General features: G+C 41.5%; 2 protein-coding genes across 2 annotated transcripts; both read right to left on the reverse strand.

Moving 5' to 3' along the window:
* Positions 1-638: 638 nt before the first annotated feature.
* On the reverse strand, positions 639-4829 carry mmp30 (matrix metallopeptidase 30). Its single transcript, XM_034606625.1, has 10 exons — positions 4568-4829; positions 2918-3165; positions 2645-2793; positions 2448-2573; positions 2212-2373; positions 1964-2135; positions 1302-1426; positions 1026-1185; positions 833-936; positions 639-744 (listed from the first exon to the last, which is right to left on the reverse strand). Exons 1-10 carry the CDS (start codon positions 4673-4675, stop codon positions 641-643), a joined length of 1458 nt encoding a protein of 485 aa, XP_034462516.1. The 5' UTR covers positions 4676-4829; the 3' UTR covers positions 639-640.
* A 4787-nt stretch (positions 4830-9616) lies between these two features.
* LOC117774303 (collagenase 3-like) lies at positions 9617-13245 on the reverse strand. Its single transcript, XM_034606626.1, has 10 exons — positions 13132-13245; positions 12797-13044; positions 12569-12717; positions 11660-11788; positions 11392-11553; positions 11117-11240; positions 10899-11032; positions 10653-10812; positions 10455-10555; positions 9617-9983 (listed from the first exon to the last, which is right to left on the reverse strand). The coding sequence occupies exons 1-10, from the start codon at positions 13228-13230 to the stop codon at positions 9874-9876; spliced, it is 1416 nt and encodes a 471-aa protein (XP_034462517.1). The 5' UTR covers positions 13231-13245; the 3' UTR covers positions 9617-9873.
* Positions 13246-19911: the final 6666 nt, after the last annotated feature.

Raw genomic sequence — 19911 nt, forward strand, 5'->3', positions numbered from 1 at the left:
TATAAAGATGTTGTGTTAAGGTTGGACCAGAGTTTGTATCATCAATTGCATATGTTTCTATTTTCCAGGCTGATGTGTGCATTCACATGCATACACAAGGCATTTGAAGTCATTCTTTATTGTTCACATTTAAAACTTGATTACAGTAAATGTTTAGATGAGTAAATGGATGAATGTCCAAGAAAAAAATAACAATGATTATCATACTTTATGCATTTGTTGTTGAAAGCTACAATAACTCACGATGAGTTAAGGGAAAAGGCCGTTGCTTTGTTGCACGCTAGCGCTGCATGTGTGTGTGTGTGTGTGTGTGTGTGTGTGTGTGTGTGTGTGTGTGTGTGTGTGTGTGTGTGTGTTTTATTACAAAAACTGCCACCACCGCTGCAGCAGCCTGTTGAGCTCTGTTATTCTATTAATGTAAGAACATTTATATTTCATTTCACAATCAACACTTACATTTTTTTTTTATTCTGTTCTAAATCACTATTCTATTAAAAGGTAGGGACCCACATCCAAAATATAAAAAAAGGTATCTATTGATCCATTGTCTAAGAAATCAAGATCTTAAGAAAACTGATTTGTAGAATTGTTTCCGTTTCCATGTGTGTTTGTGTGTTTATGTGGAAGGATTTTTGTTGTTTTAGTCACAATCCATCCATGCGTTGTTTAATAAGGTGCGGATCACTCTTCTTCGTTGGTAGTGGTACTCTGTCTGTCTGGATCCACTTGAAAAGTACAGGGAACCTGAAGAGAGGGTTGCATCATTGAAATCAAGCCAAACAGGAGCATCATGTTGCAGCAGAGGGAATGTCCCGCTGTCACTGTTGCCTACCTCTGTTCTCAAAAACAGCATCCACTCGATTGCCAATCCCAGGGAGCTCTGTCTTGATGAGTTTTGGGTATCCCCGATCCATTCTGCGCCTCCTTTCATTGTAGCTATGAGTAAAATGAGGAAGGGTTTTCATCAATACATCAGTCTATATAGGGATTCAGCCTATATGTACATGGCTTTTCACATTACCCACCTCCAGTATTTGTTCTGCACAAAGAAGAGGGTTCTGCCTGTAAACATCACATGGACGGCAGCATCGACTTTGGTGATGTGGAGAGGGAAGCCTAATTCACTGAGAGGTTTGGGATAACCAGGTAGGACAGTGTTTCCCCTGATCCCCCAGTAATGATCCCCTATGGCATGAAAAGATAGACAATTACTAATGTGGTATATCCCTGAGCACAGGTATTTGTTAATAGCTTTTATTTTCTCATAACGAAAACAAAACAAAAAGGCTTCAATTTTGTACCTTCAAAGAAAATGACAGTCTTTTTAAACTCATAAGCAGCATCAACTTGACTGATTCCAGGCCAGGCAGACTGAATACTCTTCATAGTGATGCCATCCCAGGAGCTGCTCCTCTTCCAGAAATGTCTGACCAAAAAAACACAAAATACCATGATATGCTGACTCGCACTGAAGATCACAGCTCTGAGGAGCAACATGTTAAAGGGGGGGTTGGTAGGTTTAAAACACTTTTTATTTGTTGAAATCCTACTCAGGCCCAGATAGCCATCAATAAATAAAGTTGTCTGCAAAAAAGAAAAAAGCCCGTGTCTATGCCCCTTATAGAACCGTAATTTATTCGGACTGAATAAAATGATGGGCTGTCATACCTCTTTGTCACTTACTGACTGTGCTCTCACTGCATATGACCGGAGGCTTCAGCCTCGTAGGCATACACGAGTGAAGCAGCAACAATAGCCAGAAGTTAGTGGGCGAGTCATGGAAAAGTCAGCTTGTCAGTCAGAGCACGTTCATGTTTTTTGGGGGCGTAGCTTTGAAGAGAGGGCCGATGTCATTGGTTGCACATTGTAGCCAGCTCTTCTAACATTTCCAGGCTCACCGGCCCTCGCTTTAACGTCAAACCTAAATGATAACATAACAAAATAATTGGCAGAAATGTCTCACCCATCTTTAAAGAAGTAAAGGTTTCTGTGGATGGAGGTTGCAGCATCAAAAATCATGTCCCTGCTGCACCGGTCTGGTATGGGTTCAGGATCTGGCTCGGGTCTAGGTTGTGGTCTCGGCAAAGGTTTTACAGTAGGTTCAGCCGCTGGTTGAACTGATGTTTCTCTGATTCCTTAAAAGGCAAAAAAACAGATTCTGTCAGGGCATTCATGAAAAGTGCTTTAATGTAATAACACCATGCATCTCACCGTAGATAGCTTGTACTCCCTGTATGTCGTCATCTGGCAGCTTGTACCCCTCTGTGTTCACATAATTGTAGGTGGGATACATCAGTGCTGTCCGGACCTGAGAGTGGGCCAGTCCAAGTGCATGGCCAAACTCATGGGCTGCTACCAAGAACAGGTTGGCTCCTGCACATACACATATACAGTTACTGGAGGTACTTAATTAGCTATGGAATCATATCATCTCAATGGTGCTGCACCTCCTGAGGTCAGAGTCCAGGTTTCATCTTCATCAAAGTGGGTGTCACCTCCATGACCTTCTCCAGGGGAGAATGCATGGGCCAACACTCCACTTTGCCCGTCAAATGGAGCAAAGTCTCCATGGTCTGGTAAGAAACGGAACAAAGTTACCCCTGGATCAAACATTTTCTCAAAGGCACCGAAAGTACTGAGTTACCTCGTCTCTTGAAAACGATCATGATGTCAGCGGTGCCGCTGTAAATCTGCTTGAAATCCAGAGGAATGACGTCGCTGTAGAGTTGTAGAGCCTTGGCTATGGTGGCATCCACATCGCCTTGACTCAGGTCCGGTGTGTAGTTAATTATCCTACAGGCAGTGTGAGAGTGAAAAGGCTTTAAGTATTTAAGAGCTTTGTTTTGTTCTGTGTTTGTGTGAACTGCAGGCAGGGACTTGTTGCCTTTTGTTCTGGCATGGAGATCTTGCTCAGTACCTGTATGTGACCACAGTCTTCTCCCACTTTGGTCGATTGTCGAAGTGGGCGTATTGGCTGACGTCTGTGAAGCCACAGCGGGGGCGATTCATCACGTCCATAGTGTTGGTGTCTAACTGTCCTGTCACCTCCAGGTCGTAGAAGTCCTGCATTTTTCTCAGAGTTTCTTCAAAGGAGTCTAGAGAGCTGCGCCAGACAGTGTTGGGTGCACTGACGCCCACTTTGGAGAAAAACTGAGACAGATAGTCCTGGTCGAAGACAAAAGAAACAAATAAAACATTCTTATATGCAGATAAAACGCAGCATATGATATAAGGATTTGTAATATAACTATTTGAATATTTACAGAATTTTTTTTGAAAAGATAAGTGAAAAGTTAAAAGAAATAAGTTCAGGTTTTCATGAAATCAAACCTTGTAGAAATATATAGCTTAATTTCAAACTAACTTAATTCATTTGTGTGTATCGTAATTTAAGTATTTTTTTTTTTAAGTGGGCTCAAAACATTTTTTTTCTGCAATAGCAATTCACTGTATTTACATCCAGTTACTTTCCTTTTCACTGTTTCCCTGATGGAGTTCATCATTCCTGCACAACACTCAGAGTGTAATAAGGCATTAACACTAGATTAAATACGGTTCATGCATTTGATCTCACTGCTACCAGCCCCTGCAGTCTACTGTTCACTCCGTGTCAGAGCTGTATGAAGAAGGTGAAGCTGAACATGTCCTATTTCCTGCTGCTGCTTCACAACTGGCAAAACATGGGTTACAGATCATTGTCTTATCATCTTAATTCTCAGCGGAGCAATCTCTAATATTGCAGGGAGTATTGGCGGCTTCTTCTTACAGTTTGCAGTTCCAACTATTTTCTGAGTTCTGCTGTTATGCTCAACATGAAATCAGATTGTTGTTGCTCATGGAAAAAGGCTGATTAGTGACTACCAGCTGCTCTCCTGTTGTATTTATGAACAAGTAGCGGCCTCAGAACTCCCTAACATGCAGGATAGCACCTCACTCACTCTTAACCACCAGTGACCGTAGGTGGCACTAAATCCTAAATCCCTAAAGAAACTTTAGTCAAGTTTAATTTCCCTTTGATTTTTTCTGACTCACTTGTTTAAGTTGTGGGACTTACTAATTTAGGCCACAAACATTCTCATATCTGAAACTTTACCTGGCAACACCAACTACAACATATTCAATGAACATGCCTTTTCTGAAAATCTGTATCACCGTATGATGAGTCCTCATCAGGTAAAAAAAATCTGTTTCCAGCGTGATGTGTGACAGAGGCTTTGTTTCTCCTGTTATATTTTTTTAAACTATACCTGATTGAAAAAACACGGTACATGTTATTGTCTTGAAACCTCAACTTCAAAGTCTTAAAACCAGTTGTAATACAGAAGAGCTGACTTTTAATGCATACAGGCTTTAGTAAGAAATTCATATTACTGAAATTGGAAAGTAAATTATTCATTTAATGTTAACATTAAAACATGTGAAACTTTAATGTTTAACAAGGTTGAAATCAATAGTTCTTACAGAATCGCAAACAAAAAAACTAAACGCTCTTCTCCCCCAAATCAGCAGATTAAATAACCTCAACAAACAGTGCAATATTTGAACTGTGAGAACACCTCATGTTTACCTGGGCTTTAGAGAGCTCTTCTTGGCTGGGTGAAGTGGTGGGCACTGCTCCGCAGAGGGCTACAACCACCACTACCATCACTGTTTTAACAGCCAATGCACCCTCCATGACTCCTTTCTTCTCTTCTTTATTCTCCGTCTCTGCTCGGCTCTGCTCAGATACTGAGACTTGTTATTTCCTGAAACGGTCCATTTCAGTGTTTTGGATGCGAGAGCAGAGAGGGATGCATGATGGGGCAATAAAACATTCCTGCAAGTGTCTGAACAGGCCCATTAGAGGAACAGGGGAGAGATAATAGCTGCAGTGATGTTCGGGGGAGTTGGAGGGTAGAAGAGTTGAGATTTGGAGCTAGAGAGAGTTGGAGAAACGTGGGCCTGTGTGGACACGACGTTGAGCAGAAACTGTACTGAATGAACCATCAACAGGAGACAAGAGAGGACAAGAGTTAACATCTGGTGTTTCTTGGTGAAGTAATGTTGCTCTTTGCTCTGCCACCCCACCTCACATAGTTCTTTTCTTACATTCAGTCATACCAACATACACAATGTATCCCTTTAAATTGCTGTTACGTTGTGTTAAATTACCTGATGAAGAACCTGATAAGGATTGAGGAGCTAGATTAAACTTGTAGACACTTTTATATATCAGATATTCAGAGCAGTAAGAATTGTCTGTATTGAGAATTGGATGACTGAAGCACACATATTCCCTCTGTACACACATTTTTCTTAATCACTGTTTGTTTTCATAATAGACAAAGTCCAGACACCAGTGGCTAACAGGCACAGCACCTCTGATTATCAGCTTTGATTATGTAGCTCAGGGGTATTCAACTAAAATTTAAAGAGGTCCAGTTAGAGAAAATTTCTTGAAGCAAAGGTCCGGAAGATCATAATGTCTAACTCTTTAGTGTGATATATATTTAAGTAGCCTAGTAGTTGTATCAACATCTAAAATGTGAAAATTGTGCATGTTCAAATAAAGGGCTTAACTTCAGAAAAATAAAATAAAGGGAGCAAAAGCTTGAATTTCCCTTTTTCTGTTTCACATCTTGACTCAAAAGTCTCAACCAATTTTACAGATAATAAATCTCAACACATCTTAACAATTGAACAGTTTTAGAATCACTTTCTTCCCCTCTTATATCCCACTCCCCCACTTTTTTCGTCTTTTTCTCTCCCTTTCTCTGTCTCACTCCTGTTTCTCTCCCTTTCTCCGTCTCACTCCTCTGTTTCTCTCCCTTTCTCCCTCTCACTCCTCCGTTTCTCTCCCTTTCTCCGTCTCACTCCTCCGTTTCTCTCCCTTTCTCCGTCTCACTCCTCTGTTTCTCTCCCTTTCTCCGTCTCACTCCTCCGTTTCTCTCCCTTTCTCCGTCTCACTCCTCTGTTTCTCTCCCTTTCTCCATCTCACTCCTCCGTTTCTCTCCCTTTCTCCGTCTCACTCCTCTGTTTCTCTCCCTTTCTCCATCTCACTCCTAGGTTTCTCTCCCTTTCTGTCTCACTCCTCTGTTTCTCTCCCTTTCTCCGTCTCACTCCTCTGTTTCTCTCCCTTTCTCCGTCTCACTCCTCTGTTTCTCTCCCTTTCTCCGTCTCACTCCTCGGTTTCTCTCCCTTTCTGTCTCACTCCTCTGTTTCTCTCCCTTTCTCCGGCTCACTCCTCTGTTTCTCTCCCTTTCTCCGGCTCACTCCTCCGTTTCTCTCCCTTTCTGTCTCACTCCTCTGTTTCTCTCCCTTTCTCCGGCTCACTCCTCTGTTTCTCTCCCTTTCTCCGTCTCACTCCTCTGTTTCTCTCCCTTTCTCCGTCTCACTCCTCGGTTTCTCTCCCTTTCTGTCTCACTCCTCTGTTTCTCTCCCTTTCTCCGGCTCACTCCTCTGTTTCTCTCCCTTTCTCCGTCTCACTCCTCGGTTTCTCTCCCTTTCTGTCTCACTCCTCTGTTTCTCTCCCTTTCTCCGGCTCACTCCTCTGTTTCTCTCCCTTTCTCCGTCTCACTCCTCTGTTTCTCTCCCTTTCTGTCTCACTCCTCTGTTTCTCTCCCTTTCTCCGGCTCACTCCTCTGTTTCTCTCCCTTTCTCCGTCTCACTCCTCTGTTTCTCTCCCTTTCTCCGTCTCAGTCCTCGGTTTCTCTCCCTTTCTGTCTCACTCCTCTGTTTCTCTCCCTTTCTCCGGCTCACTCCTCTGTTTCTCTCCCTTTCTCCGTCTCACTCCTCGGTTTCTCTCCCTTTCTGTCTCACTCCTCTGTTTCTCTCCCTTTCTCCGGCTCACTCCTCTGTTTCTCTCCCTTTCTCCGTCTCACTCCTCTGTTTCTCTCCCTTTCTGTCTCACTCCTCTGTTTCTCTCCCTTTCTCCGGCTCACTCCTCTGTTTCTCTCCCTTTCTCCGGCTCACTCCTCCGTTTCTCTCCCTTTCTCCATCTCACTCCTCTGTTTCTCTCCCTTTCTCTGTCTCACTCCTCTGTTTCTCTCCCTTTCTCCGTCTCACTCCTCTGTTTCTCTCCCTTTCTCTCTCTCACTCCTCCGTTTCTCTCCCTTTCTCCCTCTCACTCCTCTGTTTCTCTCCCTTTCTCCCTCTCACTCCTCTGTTTCTCTCCCTTTCTCTGTCTCACTCCTCTGTTTCTCTCCCTTTCTCTGTCTCACTCCTCTGTTTCTCTCCCTTTCTCTGTCTCACTCCTCTGTTTCTCTCCCTTTCTCTCTCTCACTCCTCCGTTTCTCTCCCTTTCTCTGTCTCACTCCTCTGTTTCTCTCCCTTTCTCTGTCTCACTCCTCCGTTTCTCTCCCTTTCTCCCTCTCACTCCTCTGTTTCTCTCCCTTTCTCCCTCTCACTCCTCCGTTTCTCTCCCTTTCTCTGTCTCACTCCTCTGTTTCTCTCCCTTTCTCTGTCTCACTCCTCTGTTTCTCTCCCTTTCTCCGGCTCACTCCTCTGTTTCTCTCCCTTTCTCCGGCTCACTCCTCCGTTTCTCTCCCTTTCTCTGTCTCACTCCTCTGTTTCTCTCCCTTTCTCCGTCTCACTCCTCTGTTTCTCTCCCTTTCTCCGTCTCACTCCTCTGTTTCTCTCCCTTTCTCCGTCTCACTCCTGTTTCTCTCCCTTTCTCCGTCTCACTCCTCTGTTTCTCTCCCTTTCTCTCTCTCACTCCTCCGTTTCTCTCCCTTTCTCCGTCTCACTCCTCTGTTTCTCTCCCTTTGTTTTCTCTACCTGTATCTCTATCTGTCTTTTTCTTTCTACCGTCTTTTCATGTGTAACTTGCCTCTAACTCTTTCATCTGTCTGCACTGTAGAGTCGCAATGTTTACCGCCTGGAATGCACAGACTTGATTGGCTGAGTAGTATCACGTGGGATGGATTAACTCGCATGCAATTGGTCTGTGCGTTTCCCCATCCGCTAAACCACTACCGTAAAGACTACAAAAGCTGCGCCGGTTACAAATAGAAGCGCCCCGTCAGGTTTTAAATCATAACCTTCTGTTTTGGCTGTAGGTCCGGGTCCGTACGGGACGGCTTCTGGGTCCGGACCCGGACCACGGTCCGCCTGTTAGTGACCTCTGATGTAGCTTATCAAACTTGACTTGCACATATTTCTACAGCATCTAAATGAACACATTTTGGATTTTCACTTATAAAAAAAGACCAACAAACAACTGATGGTCACTTCAAGGAAACTTTTCATTGCAACAGACTTGCTGTCGGAGATGCTCTTGCTGTTCTGTATGTCTATAAATTCTGAAGCTCAATTTGTGTAGTTTTTCTTTTCTGAGAAGGCACGGTGTTGTCATTGATCAATGTGAACCTATTAAAGACAAACAATGTATTTATTGTTGGATTGGTATGTAGCAGAAAATGTATCAGTGGGTGTAATAAGCAAATAGGTAGGGAACTGTGAGAGTAAAGAATAGTAGCACAATATATATATTTTTTATATCCTCAAAATAGCATCTTTAATTGGGAGAATGGCACCTCTGCCCACTGCCACAGGGTACCTAACATTTTTTAGGTTGTTTTGATGAGCCAGCGTCATATGTCCTGGTGCTGCCGATGATGAGTGTGAGACGGAGACATAGAAAGCGATGGTGAAGTGTGAAAAAGTTTTGTATCATTATGAAACACTGGCAGGACAAATATAATATACGTAGTGTATATATCTTAGCCTGTACAATGTGCACACATATGCATCGCTCCTTTGATGATTTTAATTATTTTTGTTATGTTGGATTTTATCTCTGATGTCACAACAAATACAGTTGTGCATTATTTTTGTGTAAAATCCTGTAACATTACTTTGAATACTGGCTGCAACCCAGAGTCATCTTGTTTCGACCACGTCTCCAGTTTTCTTTACTAAACTAAACTAAAACTCCTAAAGATTTCTAATTAAAAAACACTATGAATGGCTACATAGACACAGAATTATTTTTGTATATTTACATAAAAATTCCTCAACAAGTCTGAGTCCACTGTTTTCTTTTTTATGTAATAATTTTAATGTTCTTAACACGTTAAAGGACTCCTGACCAAGAGTAAAATATTAGCATTGAGAAAAATAAGCTCTAAAGAAAATATATGGCAATACTGCCTTCTGCTGAATTACCTCTTTTTGCTATTCAGTCAACTAAAAATAAACAAATGACATGAAATTAACTCAATATCCTCCTTTGTTCTTTGTTTGTACTTTTATTTGCAGAATACAAGTTTGTATTTTTAGTCTTACGCGCTTTATGAAGAGTACAGTACATAACAAGTTCTCTCTATAAGTTTTTTACATCTCCCAATAAATGTACATTCACAAAATGAAAACAATTCAATGTATTTTGTATTTGTAAATTAGTGATGCTACACTGTTTATTTATGTCACCTTTTACAATTTTAACATGCACATAAAACGAAAATCCAAACCCAAATTAAATAAAAAATACATTTTATAGGAATTCTTATTTTGTAATGTAGCTAATATGTGAATTTAGCATCTTATTGTTTTCTTAAATAAGTGTCAAATTCATTGTTGTATTAACTATGTATTGATAAACTATTATATTTTAAAATGTCCTGTTAATCATTTTTTGAAGTGCATGAAAGTTGGATTTATTTAATTTGTGGATTGTTCTATAACTGAATGAAGTACCAGTCTCCAAAGCGTCATATTTACATTTACAATCACTGATATAGAAGCCATTTCATTCCACAGTTCTTACAAATACTTCCTGTTCAGCTTCTGGCAGTGATATCGTAAGAATCGAAAAGGAAATAGGTTAACACTGGTAGTTGTACATTCACTCTCATTCACACGAATGGCTATAAACAACTCAGATGGTAAACTGTGCTAGAAGTTAGTGCAGCGCAAGAAGTAGCTGTTCCTCAATACACGGTACAACCTCCCGGTCCTCAGGTCATACTCAAACATGTAGGGTCCACTGTAGATGTATGTAAAACCTGCAGAACAGAGGCTCAATGTTAATGTCTGTGATGGGAATAGTTTAGTTAAATGCATGCATGGCTTCAATAGTGAGAGAAAATTGATGCCAAACTGATAACTGGAGACTATGGGTCAGACTATTACTTGGCTGAGGGGGTTTCCTTGAGTCATTGTAATGAGATTACCAGGCAACTGATGGAAACCCTATTTTGCTATGGCACTTTGTAAAACCACAACTTGTAATTTTTCACACTTTTGATTAAAAAAACAAAAACAAAAACATATGACATCATCAAGAGGGAGCTTTAGAGGTAGTAATAGACGTCTCAAGGTAGATAAAATAACTTGTTGCTCAATGCACAGATGTGTGAGTGGTATTGGTCTTCTCATCAACATTGAGCTGGTGCATGAACCAAGAAAACATCAAACATTTTGAGGATTGCTGTTTGTCTGGCAAACTGGGAACATCTTGTCATTTCTCTACTCACCTCTGTACTGGAAAGCTGCAGTCACCTTTTTCAGTCCAGAGAAGGTCTGATCAACACGTTTGGGGAATCCTCGGTCCATAGTCTTCCTGACCTCATCATAACTGCAGAAACAGGCAATAATTAGATGCATTCAATAAGGGTAAGGGGTAAAGAATTAATTATTGTTAAATCAGGAAATTATTTATACTCTGTACACACCTGTAGTAATATTCGCCTGAAAAGAACAGAGTTTTGCCAGATTGTACGTCATAGAGGGCTGCATCGATTTTCTTCACCCATCTTGGCAGACCAATACTGGTAAGTCTTTTGGGATAGCCCCGCACTGGATTATAGCCACTAAAGGCCCACACTTTGCGACCTGTAGGAACGAAAAAGTTAAAAACGTTGGTATCTTTGAAATAAAATAGAATCAGATTTGTGTCGTCTGACACAGAGGACACGTACCTTTAAAGAAAAAGATTCTGTCTGACTGCCGGCTCTCATAAGCAGCGTCGATGTTGTTGGGGGCACTGGACCAGAAGTTTGTGATGAGGCTTTGCTGAGGTGTCCTGCTCTGAGGGTAGCTACGCCAGAAGAAGCTGTAAACACAAGTGTTCTGTTAAGAAACAATCAAAATAGAGATTTGGATGTTGTATCATTCTGGTGGACAAAATGTTTGATACCTGTCTTTGAAGAAGAACATCTCTCCTCTCAGGGTGGTGACAGAATCCAATACCATAGTAGAATCACAGGCGTCAGGGGTGGTTGGGGCAGTAGGTTCAGAAGGATCCTTTTTAGGATTTGGACCTGGAATTGAAACAAGATGAGCTGCTGAGTATTTAGAAAGCCCTGCATCACATTGCATAAAACATTAAATGCATCACAACGGATTGTGCAAGAGATCTGCAGAGTGCTGGTTGTGCAAACAGGAAGCAATTATCCAGCAATCAGTACTAACCATAGAGAGACTGGATGCCTTTGACATCATCACGGGGCAGAACGAAGGTGTCAGGGTTTCTGTATGTGTATGTAGGGTACATGAGGGCACCAGGATCATCAGAGTGAGACAAGCCCAGGGAGTGGCCGAATTCATGGGCAGCTACCATGAAGAGGACATAGCCTACAGCAGGAAACACAGATTTACAGGCAAGTTACAGCATGTCAACTTACATCCTGACAGATGCTGTCAAATATCTCACTATGCAAATCGCAAATAACAAACTCACCTGCGTTGGAACGGAAGGTGAAGGTCTCATCATCATCAAAATGAGCATCCCCTCCGATGCCAGGAGACGGGGCGAAGGCGTGAGCGAGAGTGCCATCACGGCCATCAAAGGGGTAATAATCTCCATGAGCTGTTGAGTGAGAGCAGATTCAGGTCAGATTTTCAACACAATAAAGATCTGTAGTGCGATTAAAAGTACTTTGTGATCTTATTTTCTACTGCACTTGTTGCATTTCTGTTTCAGAAAGAAAGCTTGGAACGTATCCCATTGCTCACTGTTGGATCATCTCTAAGTTTGTGCACTTCACAACACAAAAATATGCCTTAATATATCTTTAACACAAACATGAGCTGAGGAAAGAGAGCATTTTCAACAACTCATAGACCAATAATAACAGTGGAAAAAAAAAATAGCTTGGAGCACTGACATGTCACTGTGGAATGACTGCTGTCTCTTTGTTGTGTTGAGTGATGTGCACTATAAATCTACGCTGTCATAGTACAAAAAGATCTTCTGCCAGTCATTGAGTGATACCCTTTAGTATCTATAGATACTTTACACTTCCAATCCACCACATTTCAGAGGGAAAGATAAGCTTTTTACTCTGATACATTTAAATGACAGGGTGAGATACAAAATTTGAGCTTATCAAGTATACTGCAGTGCTATTTTCTGTATCATACTTGTATTCATAGAAGTATGTTATCAATATTGTCTCCATGTGAAAAGACTATGACATTTAGGCAGTGCTTATATGCATTAATTTAGTAATAATAACTAATGTCCTACAAATAAAAAAGATAATCTGAAAGGAACCATCTGCATGATGAATACTTTGGGTAGCATTTTGCGGATAATACTTTTTTCTGGTGTTGTACTTTTACACAAGTAAAGTTCTTTTGCACTCACATCGGCGGCCGAAAGAGATCATGATGTCCGCGGTGCCACTGTAGATTCTCGTAAATCTCAGGGGAGTGACTTTGGCCCAAACCTGCAGCGCTTTCTCCATGGAGTTGTCCACCTCTGACCTGGACATGTCAGGTGTGTAGTTCTCAATCCTGTAGGACAGCAACAGTATTATTAAATGGACTTACTACTATTACTCTTCCTTTCAAACTCTCTCTTCAGCCCATTCACCTGTAGGTAAGGCTGTTTTTCTCCCACTTGAGGTTGCTTCCAAACGTGGAGAAACGGGCGATGTTGCCATCTGGAACGCCACAGCGGGGCTTCTTCATCATGGAGATGGTGTCTGTGTCCAGCGTCCCGGTGATCTGGAGACCAAAGAATCTCTGCATTTCAGACAGCTTCTTGGTCACCGGACTGATCCCCCGCCTGGATACTGGACCTTGTTCCTCTGTTAGGTTGAAGAATGTCTTCAAATAGCTCTGTAAAAGAGGATGAGAATTCAAAAACATATCTGAAATGCAAAATATCGAGAATGCATGCAGACGAGGCAAAGTAAGCACACTTACCTCTGCCAAGCTTTCATCCTGCACAGTAATTTCTGCTACTGGCACACAGTAAACTGCCACTGCCAGGCTCAGTAAAAGACACACAGTAGAAGACCTCATCCTTTCTTTGTTGTGTGTCCGCACTGGAGACCAGCTGTTATATAGGCTGAGGAAATGTTGACGAGTGGGCGTGTTGGGCAACTACTTCTTTGAGTCACTGACACAGGGAGTATGGAGTATTCCATTTATGGATTGGTTATGATTTGCTCAACATGACGATGATGACATGACACTTGACATTTGATATTTCCTTACTGGAATAACAGATTTTGAAATAGTTTTAACCGCAAACTGTATAAATAGAATAAGTCATGTGGAAGTTTAGATGCCAAGAATCCTATGTGAAAAATGCAACCATTAAACTCAGATGCTGGCAATATAGAGAATGTAGACACTCTACTTTATCAGACTACCTTCAGTACTTACACTCATACACTGTTGTTTCTGAGCAGTTTAATGTGAATATTTGAATACAATACCTTGTCATTTTGTATTAAACATGTTCGCTGATGTCTTTGTTTCTTAAAATCAAAATATGAGTAATATGCTTTTGTTCTACACTGATTCTTAAAGCTGAATGAAGTAAATTTTAGGGTCCTTGCCCTCTCTACCCCTCGGGCTACTGTTTCTGCTGGTAACATAGCGATGTCCTTTCTGAGTAAACGCCGGCAAGCTGGGTCATGTTTTCAACAGAATCCATCTAATCTCTAAACCAACCAGACTATAGCCATAACAAAGTCCTGACGGATATTTGTAGCTACCACTGGGGATCAATCAACATGCCAAGCAACTTATCTCATCATGTAACAATTAGGTTTGTGGTTATGACTCACTATTAATTAGCTAAACATGGTTTCATTATATCCATGATAAGTGTCAGTCAGGTTATGATGACCTGAGTCAATGAATAAACTGAGGGGAATTCTTATTCATCCTTATGTGAATCATATCTATTAATGTAACATTGTGTAGATACATTATTGCTGACGGAATAGATTGTGGTTGGACACTGGGATGCAGTTCATGTCTTCACCTTTAAACATTCTGGGAAAATTAATATGTAGTGAGAAAAAAGCAAAACTCTAATTAATTCCAAATACAATCTTTTTATACAACCACAACATTTGAAATGTTTTTGTTAAAATCTGTGACCAATTTGACATGAGGTCTGTGATGTATATCAAAAAAAGACCTTATTGTACTTCTTCTTTTTACAAATGGAGGATTAAATAGCACTTTGAGAAAACTAATTTAAATTTCTCACACAATTTGAAACAAGCATTGACAGTTAACACAAAAACCTGTAATTTAATACACGCAAACAATTATATCTGTTGTGTCTCCAGGGGAATCTAAAATATGGATATATTTTTATTATACACACAAAAACAACTGAACAGATTACCACACAACTTGGGAGAGAACACAATAAACTTTGGTGTGGATACGAATCTGGATTTTTTATCACTTTCTTAAACATTGCAAGGTATGTCTTTTTAAACATTTGTATTCATTTCTCTGAGAATAATTAATGGATCTTGATGATTTTTTTTACATGTTTAGAGGACTGATATATATATGTGTGTGTGCAATTTGGTGCAGATCAAAATAAAAATCCAGATCTGTGGTTTCATAAGGGGACTGCTGGGCCTTTGCGGAGGTATGAGTGCCATTAGTTCAAGTGTTGTGGTTGGTTTGATGTACAATATTTATGGAACTCTTCCATTTTCAGCTGTTATTTAAATTCACAGAGTGAAATGTTTCAGAGTTTCTGGAATTAAGACACTGAACAAATGAAAAAAACAAACCGCTGTTTGATAAAGTTTTTAAAACAAGCGATCATGGAATCTTCTTGTTGAACCAAACTTCATCTGAATTTGTACATAGAGTCCAAACACTGCTGCCGAGGTTTCCAATAATATCTTCAGGAGCTGTACACGTGTTCAAGGGCAACTGGATTTGCTTGTGTTTCTTGAAGATGTTTCACATCTCATCAAAGAAACAAAACTGACAGAGAAGAGAACAAAAGGAGTCTCGGAAAAACTCTGAATTTTCTTCACACACAACATACCTGTACATTTCAAGCCCAGCAACAACCTTAGGCAGAATCTCATCCTCCCAAACTCCCAGACAAAAACAGAACAATGTGATTTATTTAGTCCAATGCAACGAGGATTTATCAGATATATACATTGGGGAAACAAAACCACTATTACACAAACGGATGGCACAGCGTAGAAGATCCAATTTAACATTCTGCATGTTTAACACAATGTCTCCTAAGAAAGGTAAAGACCCATAGAGGTTAAAGACCTGAAACCTCCCACTAGTCAGTCAGAACTGAAGAAGCCTCTTGGATTAGCAGTGAAAAGTCCTCTAGAAACACCAGATGAACATGTTGAACCCCTGAAGATGACCTGGGTGACTGAGAATCTTTACAGATGTGTTCCTACCGTGTTGCCCTTTCCTGCTGTCCTGTTTATGAATGGTAATAAATTACGTATGACAAAAGGTCTTGCACATGAATTCACAAAGGCTACAAGGTTAAATCAGCATAATGGAAAGTGTGATGTACTGCTAAATGTGAGCTGTTGTTGTTGTTGTTTTATATATATATATATATATGCAGATTGTACCTCCAACACAAACAAGTGCAGCACTGATGATATCCTGAGTGAATACAGATTGAATACATGTGCATGAATCACCATTGCTGTTTCCTGGATTACGATTTCAGGTGTTGGTTGTAGCCAACTTCTCCTACAGGATACTGAGCTAACATTGTTGGAAATCCCCCCCACACCTCAGAGAACTCCCTCCTCTAGAATCTGTCTGTAGAGGTATTTTTATTTTTTCAAAGGTGCTCTAATCAATATGTTATAGGAACAATCAAATGACAAACCTACAGACAATGTTTAGCTACAGCTCCCCTAAAAAATATTCCAGACTTTAGTTAGACTTTTAGATATACTTTGTTTTCACAGTCATTTCAGTACAGTCAACACAAAAGGACACATTTCAGCAGAGGCAACGCACCAAACAGAGGCAACCATCATCAGGCAAGACTTAATATAGTAATAAAGCCATTTCATATAGTGACATCATGATGATGTCATTCCTACCATATGATCATAAATTATTTCTTGGTCTAAGCCCGGCGTGTCAATGTGATGCAGAGATATCATAAGATTTATTTTTAAACTATGCATGACATCATTTCCTGACTTGATTGTGACTTTTTAATGATGTCACTAATCATATGATATCATATGCTGGGGGAATATATACTTTAGATTGACTCTCCAGCCCTGTTATCTGACATATATTTGACAATTTGTTTTCCGGACCATATTTTTTGTTGACCTTGACCTTAATCATCTGGAGATACCCACCAAGTTTGGTGAAATGTTCTCCATGAATTGTTGAGTTTTTATGTACAGACACACACACACACACACACACACACACACACACACACACACACAGTCAATGTTAACATTCAGACATTTACCCCAAGACAATGTGTTCTACAAACAACTGTCCTGGGAGCGGGATCCCTCACATGTGGCTCTCTGAGGTTTTTTGGTAGTTTTTCGGACCGAGGACTGAGGATGTTGCACCTTGTTAGGCCCTAAAGTCTCTAAAAGTAGAGGAGGAGCCAGCTCTCTCAAGCTCGTTTCCTGTGGAATCATACCCCAGTTTCAGTTCGCCTACTCTGTACGTTTAAGTGTAGGCTTAAAACCTTTCTATATGATAAAGCTCATAGTTAGAGCTGGTTCAGGCTTGTCTTGGACCTGCTCTTAGTTATCCTGCTATAGGTCTAGAATGTTGGGGGACACATGACACATGGAGCTTCTCTTTCCTCTTCTCCCTCTTTATCCACATTATAGACATTGATGTCTCATCATCCATATTACTGACTTGACTTCTTTCCTGGAGTCCTTGTGCTTTATTGTTTGCAGATCCCGGACCGCAGCTGCGGCCACATCGTGGATCATGATGGTGTTTCGCAAATCAGAGATCGTGATCGTATTGGAGTTAGAGAGAAAAGAGGGACATTGTATGTCAAAGTGACAGGTTGAACTTTTGACCCCATGCCCCTCGACCAATCAGGTGCTGCATGTCATCAAAGTCCGCCCCTAGGCCCACCCCTCCCCCTCCCTATGAGGGTGTGTCGGTTTCCTGACCCCTGCCATTTGGTCCCATGAACATACAAATAAAGTATATTTTTATATATATTGGAGATGAGTTTCTCTGAAGATTAAAGGGCATTTATTCTTTGAAATGGGTAGTGGCTCCTACTCTGCTCCTTGCATGTTCTGCCTGTGGTCACACACACACACACAGAGAGAGAGAGAGAGAGAGAGAGAGAGAGAGAGAGAGAGAGAGAGAGCGAGAGAGAGAGAGAGAGAGAGAGAGAGAGAGAGAGAGAGAGAGAGAGCGCAGGGTGGTAATCACATGTTCGATTCGACACCAAGAAGTGTAAAATGTAACCGCACATCACCCTACCCTCCAACGCCAGCAAGGATGTGTTTCAAAACACCAGTTGGGCTTACACAGTGGATCTGGCTAAAGGCATAGAGCTGAGCAATGGATGGTGGGTGTTTGCGAGATAGTATACCCCCACACCTGGTATAATCTACCCCCGATCTTGTCTTATTTTGAACTCAACAACGTTAATAAAGACGATCAGCAGCCTCTGGTGAGCATAGGATACTTTACCCGCCCCAAAGAACTCATTGAGCAACTAGTCCCGGCGCTCAGAAAGTATGATAGGAGCGCCGACATTAATTACAACAATGTGACCAGACGCTTTGACTTGACGGGCGATGGTCAGCACAGAATCCGCGTCTATCCCCCCTTGTCCTACATGCTGGATCTGTCAGAAAGTGTGCGGCAGATGGACACAGGATGCAGAGTTTAACAAAAAGTGTCTTTTAATGGAAAAAAAAAGTCTTATGCAACCAACAAACAAAAGCACACAGGGTGAAAACACTGGAGGCTTACACAAGGAGATGCAGAGGACGGGAGCTCAGGAAACAAAAAGCACAGGAGATCACGACAGGACATAACGACAGGTATTTAGACAACGAACCGACAAGGGGAAGCACAGAGACTTATATCCACACACAGGGAAGGCAGGGGCAATTGGACATAGGTGGAACACATGAGGACTGGTGCAGACAATCACAAACAGGAAGTGAAGAAAGAAAACACACTAGGAACAGAGACTACAAAATAAAACAGGAAACAGAACACAGGGACACCGAAACAACTCAGACAAACAGGCAAAGGTAATAACAGAAAACACTCTTAATAAAGAGGCGGACAAAATAAACACACTCAGAATACAAAACCCTTACAGGATCTGAAGGCGGGGGAATGGTGGACCATCTCCTGCACCTACCCCAGCGATTTGAAAACGGGTATATATAACCTGTTTATCTACACCGACATCAGTCAGTATCAAGCGGTCGGTGACCGTTACTCACCTCTTCTGTGTGTGGTGAACGTCAAAGGTGATTTTGGAGACTCTGTGCATATCAGGCATCATACTATACACTACGTACCGGTGTCAAAGAGCTACATCAAAAGTATTCGCATCGAGGTTAAAAATGGATGCCGACAGGAACGTGAATTTTCTATTTGGTAAAACTATCGTAAAACTCCACTTTAAACCCGCCCAGTAAAATAAAATAAAAAACAAATGGTGCATCTGAGAGAAGACCCTCACGGTATGGTGCATTACTACGAAAGCCAGGTAGGAGAGGCTGTATACGTTTTGTACGGGGCACCTGTCATGTACGGACGAGGCATAGGATCCATTTTCTCCAGATTGTTTTGCTTTGTTTCCCTTCTGATTAAAAAAGGTTTCGCCATTGCTAAACCTCATCTCAAAAACGTTGCAGGTAACATAGTCTCCAACGTGATGACTCGGCTGACAATCATGAGGGATCTGGGGGATTGATGGTGTTATCGCGCAGATTGAGAAGGAGACCGCCTGGTGAATGCGTTTCATCCGCTTATAAAAAGCACAAAGCACGCAAGAAGAAGTCGTCAGTCGCCAGAAGCGGATCTGAAAGGAGGAGGTCTGCGAGCGAGGATATCTTTTTTAATGAACTATGGCTCTTTTACATCAGAAATCATCAGAGTTGGATTTATTCTTGTACCCATGACAGATAAGATATCGAAGATAAGATCATAGCCTTAATATTTCGCCTGTCCGCCATCACGGGCGGGGGACCCATAGAGTTTTTCATTCCCGGAGACGGTGAAAAGTATTTGGACCTGAAACATAGACTGTATATATAGATGGATGTAGTGTCCGTGACATCACCCGTTGGTTTCTGAAGAGGGCAAATGAGGCTCGCAGTAGGCGTTCACCCGGCGCCATCTTGTCGGTGCTGACTCCTCCTAGTTCCTGGCTAACCAATAAATGGGCAAAGAGGAGGAGCGCGAGTGAAGACTGACAGCTGAGCCACGCCCGCAGAGCTCAACATTACCTGGTTAGCTCAGGCTAAGGAGCTAGGCTACATGCTACCCACCGCTGCAAACCGGTTAGCGCTGCGGTGTTGTTGTTTCGGGATGGTCGCGGTCTTTACAACAAACTCACTAGAGGTAAGTAAGTGACCTGTTTTTGTTTTGTTTTGTCTAATACCTGAAAGGCAGAGTGGTGCCGTCAACAAAGAGAAGTCTTTTGTCGTACACCACCCTAAACTTTTTGACAAATGCAGAGTTTTT

Source organism: Hippoglossus hippoglossus, chromosome 14, assembly GCF_009819705.1.
Source record: "Hippoglossus hippoglossus isolate fHipHip1 chromosome 14, fHipHip1.pri, whole genome shotgun sequence".
Lineage (NCBI taxonomy): Eukaryota > Metazoa > Chordata > Actinopteri > Pleuronectiformes > Pleuronectidae > Hippoglossus > Hippoglossus hippoglossus.

Excerpts from the sequence above, each read along its gene's own strand:
- LOC117774303 (XM_034606626.1), bottom strand. The coding sequence starts at position 13,230 with ATGAGGTCTTCTACTGTGTGTCTTTTACTGAGCCTGGCAGTGGCAGTT. Across the intron at positions 13,045-13,131 it reads AGGATGAAAGCTTGGCAGAG|AGCTATTTGAAGACATTCTT; the intron begins GTAAGTGTGCTT and ends CCTCTTTTACAG. Across the intron at positions 11,241-11,391 it reads AGGCATCCAGTCTCTCTATG|GTCCAAATCCTAAAAAGGAT; the intron begins GTTAGTACTGAT and ends TTTCAATTCCAG.
- mmp30 (XM_034606625.1), bottom strand. The coding sequence starts at position 4,675 with ATGGAGGGTGCATTGGCTGTTAAAACAGTGATGGTAGTGGTGGTTGTA. Across the intron at positions 2,794-2,917 it reads AAGACTGTGGTCACATACAG|GATAATTAACTACACACCGG; the intron begins GTACTGAGCAAG and ends CACTGCCTGTAG. Across the intron at positions 937-1,025 it reads GTGCAGAACAAATACTGGAG|CTACAATGAAAGGAGGCGCA; the intron begins GTGGGTAATGTG and ends TTTTACTCATAG.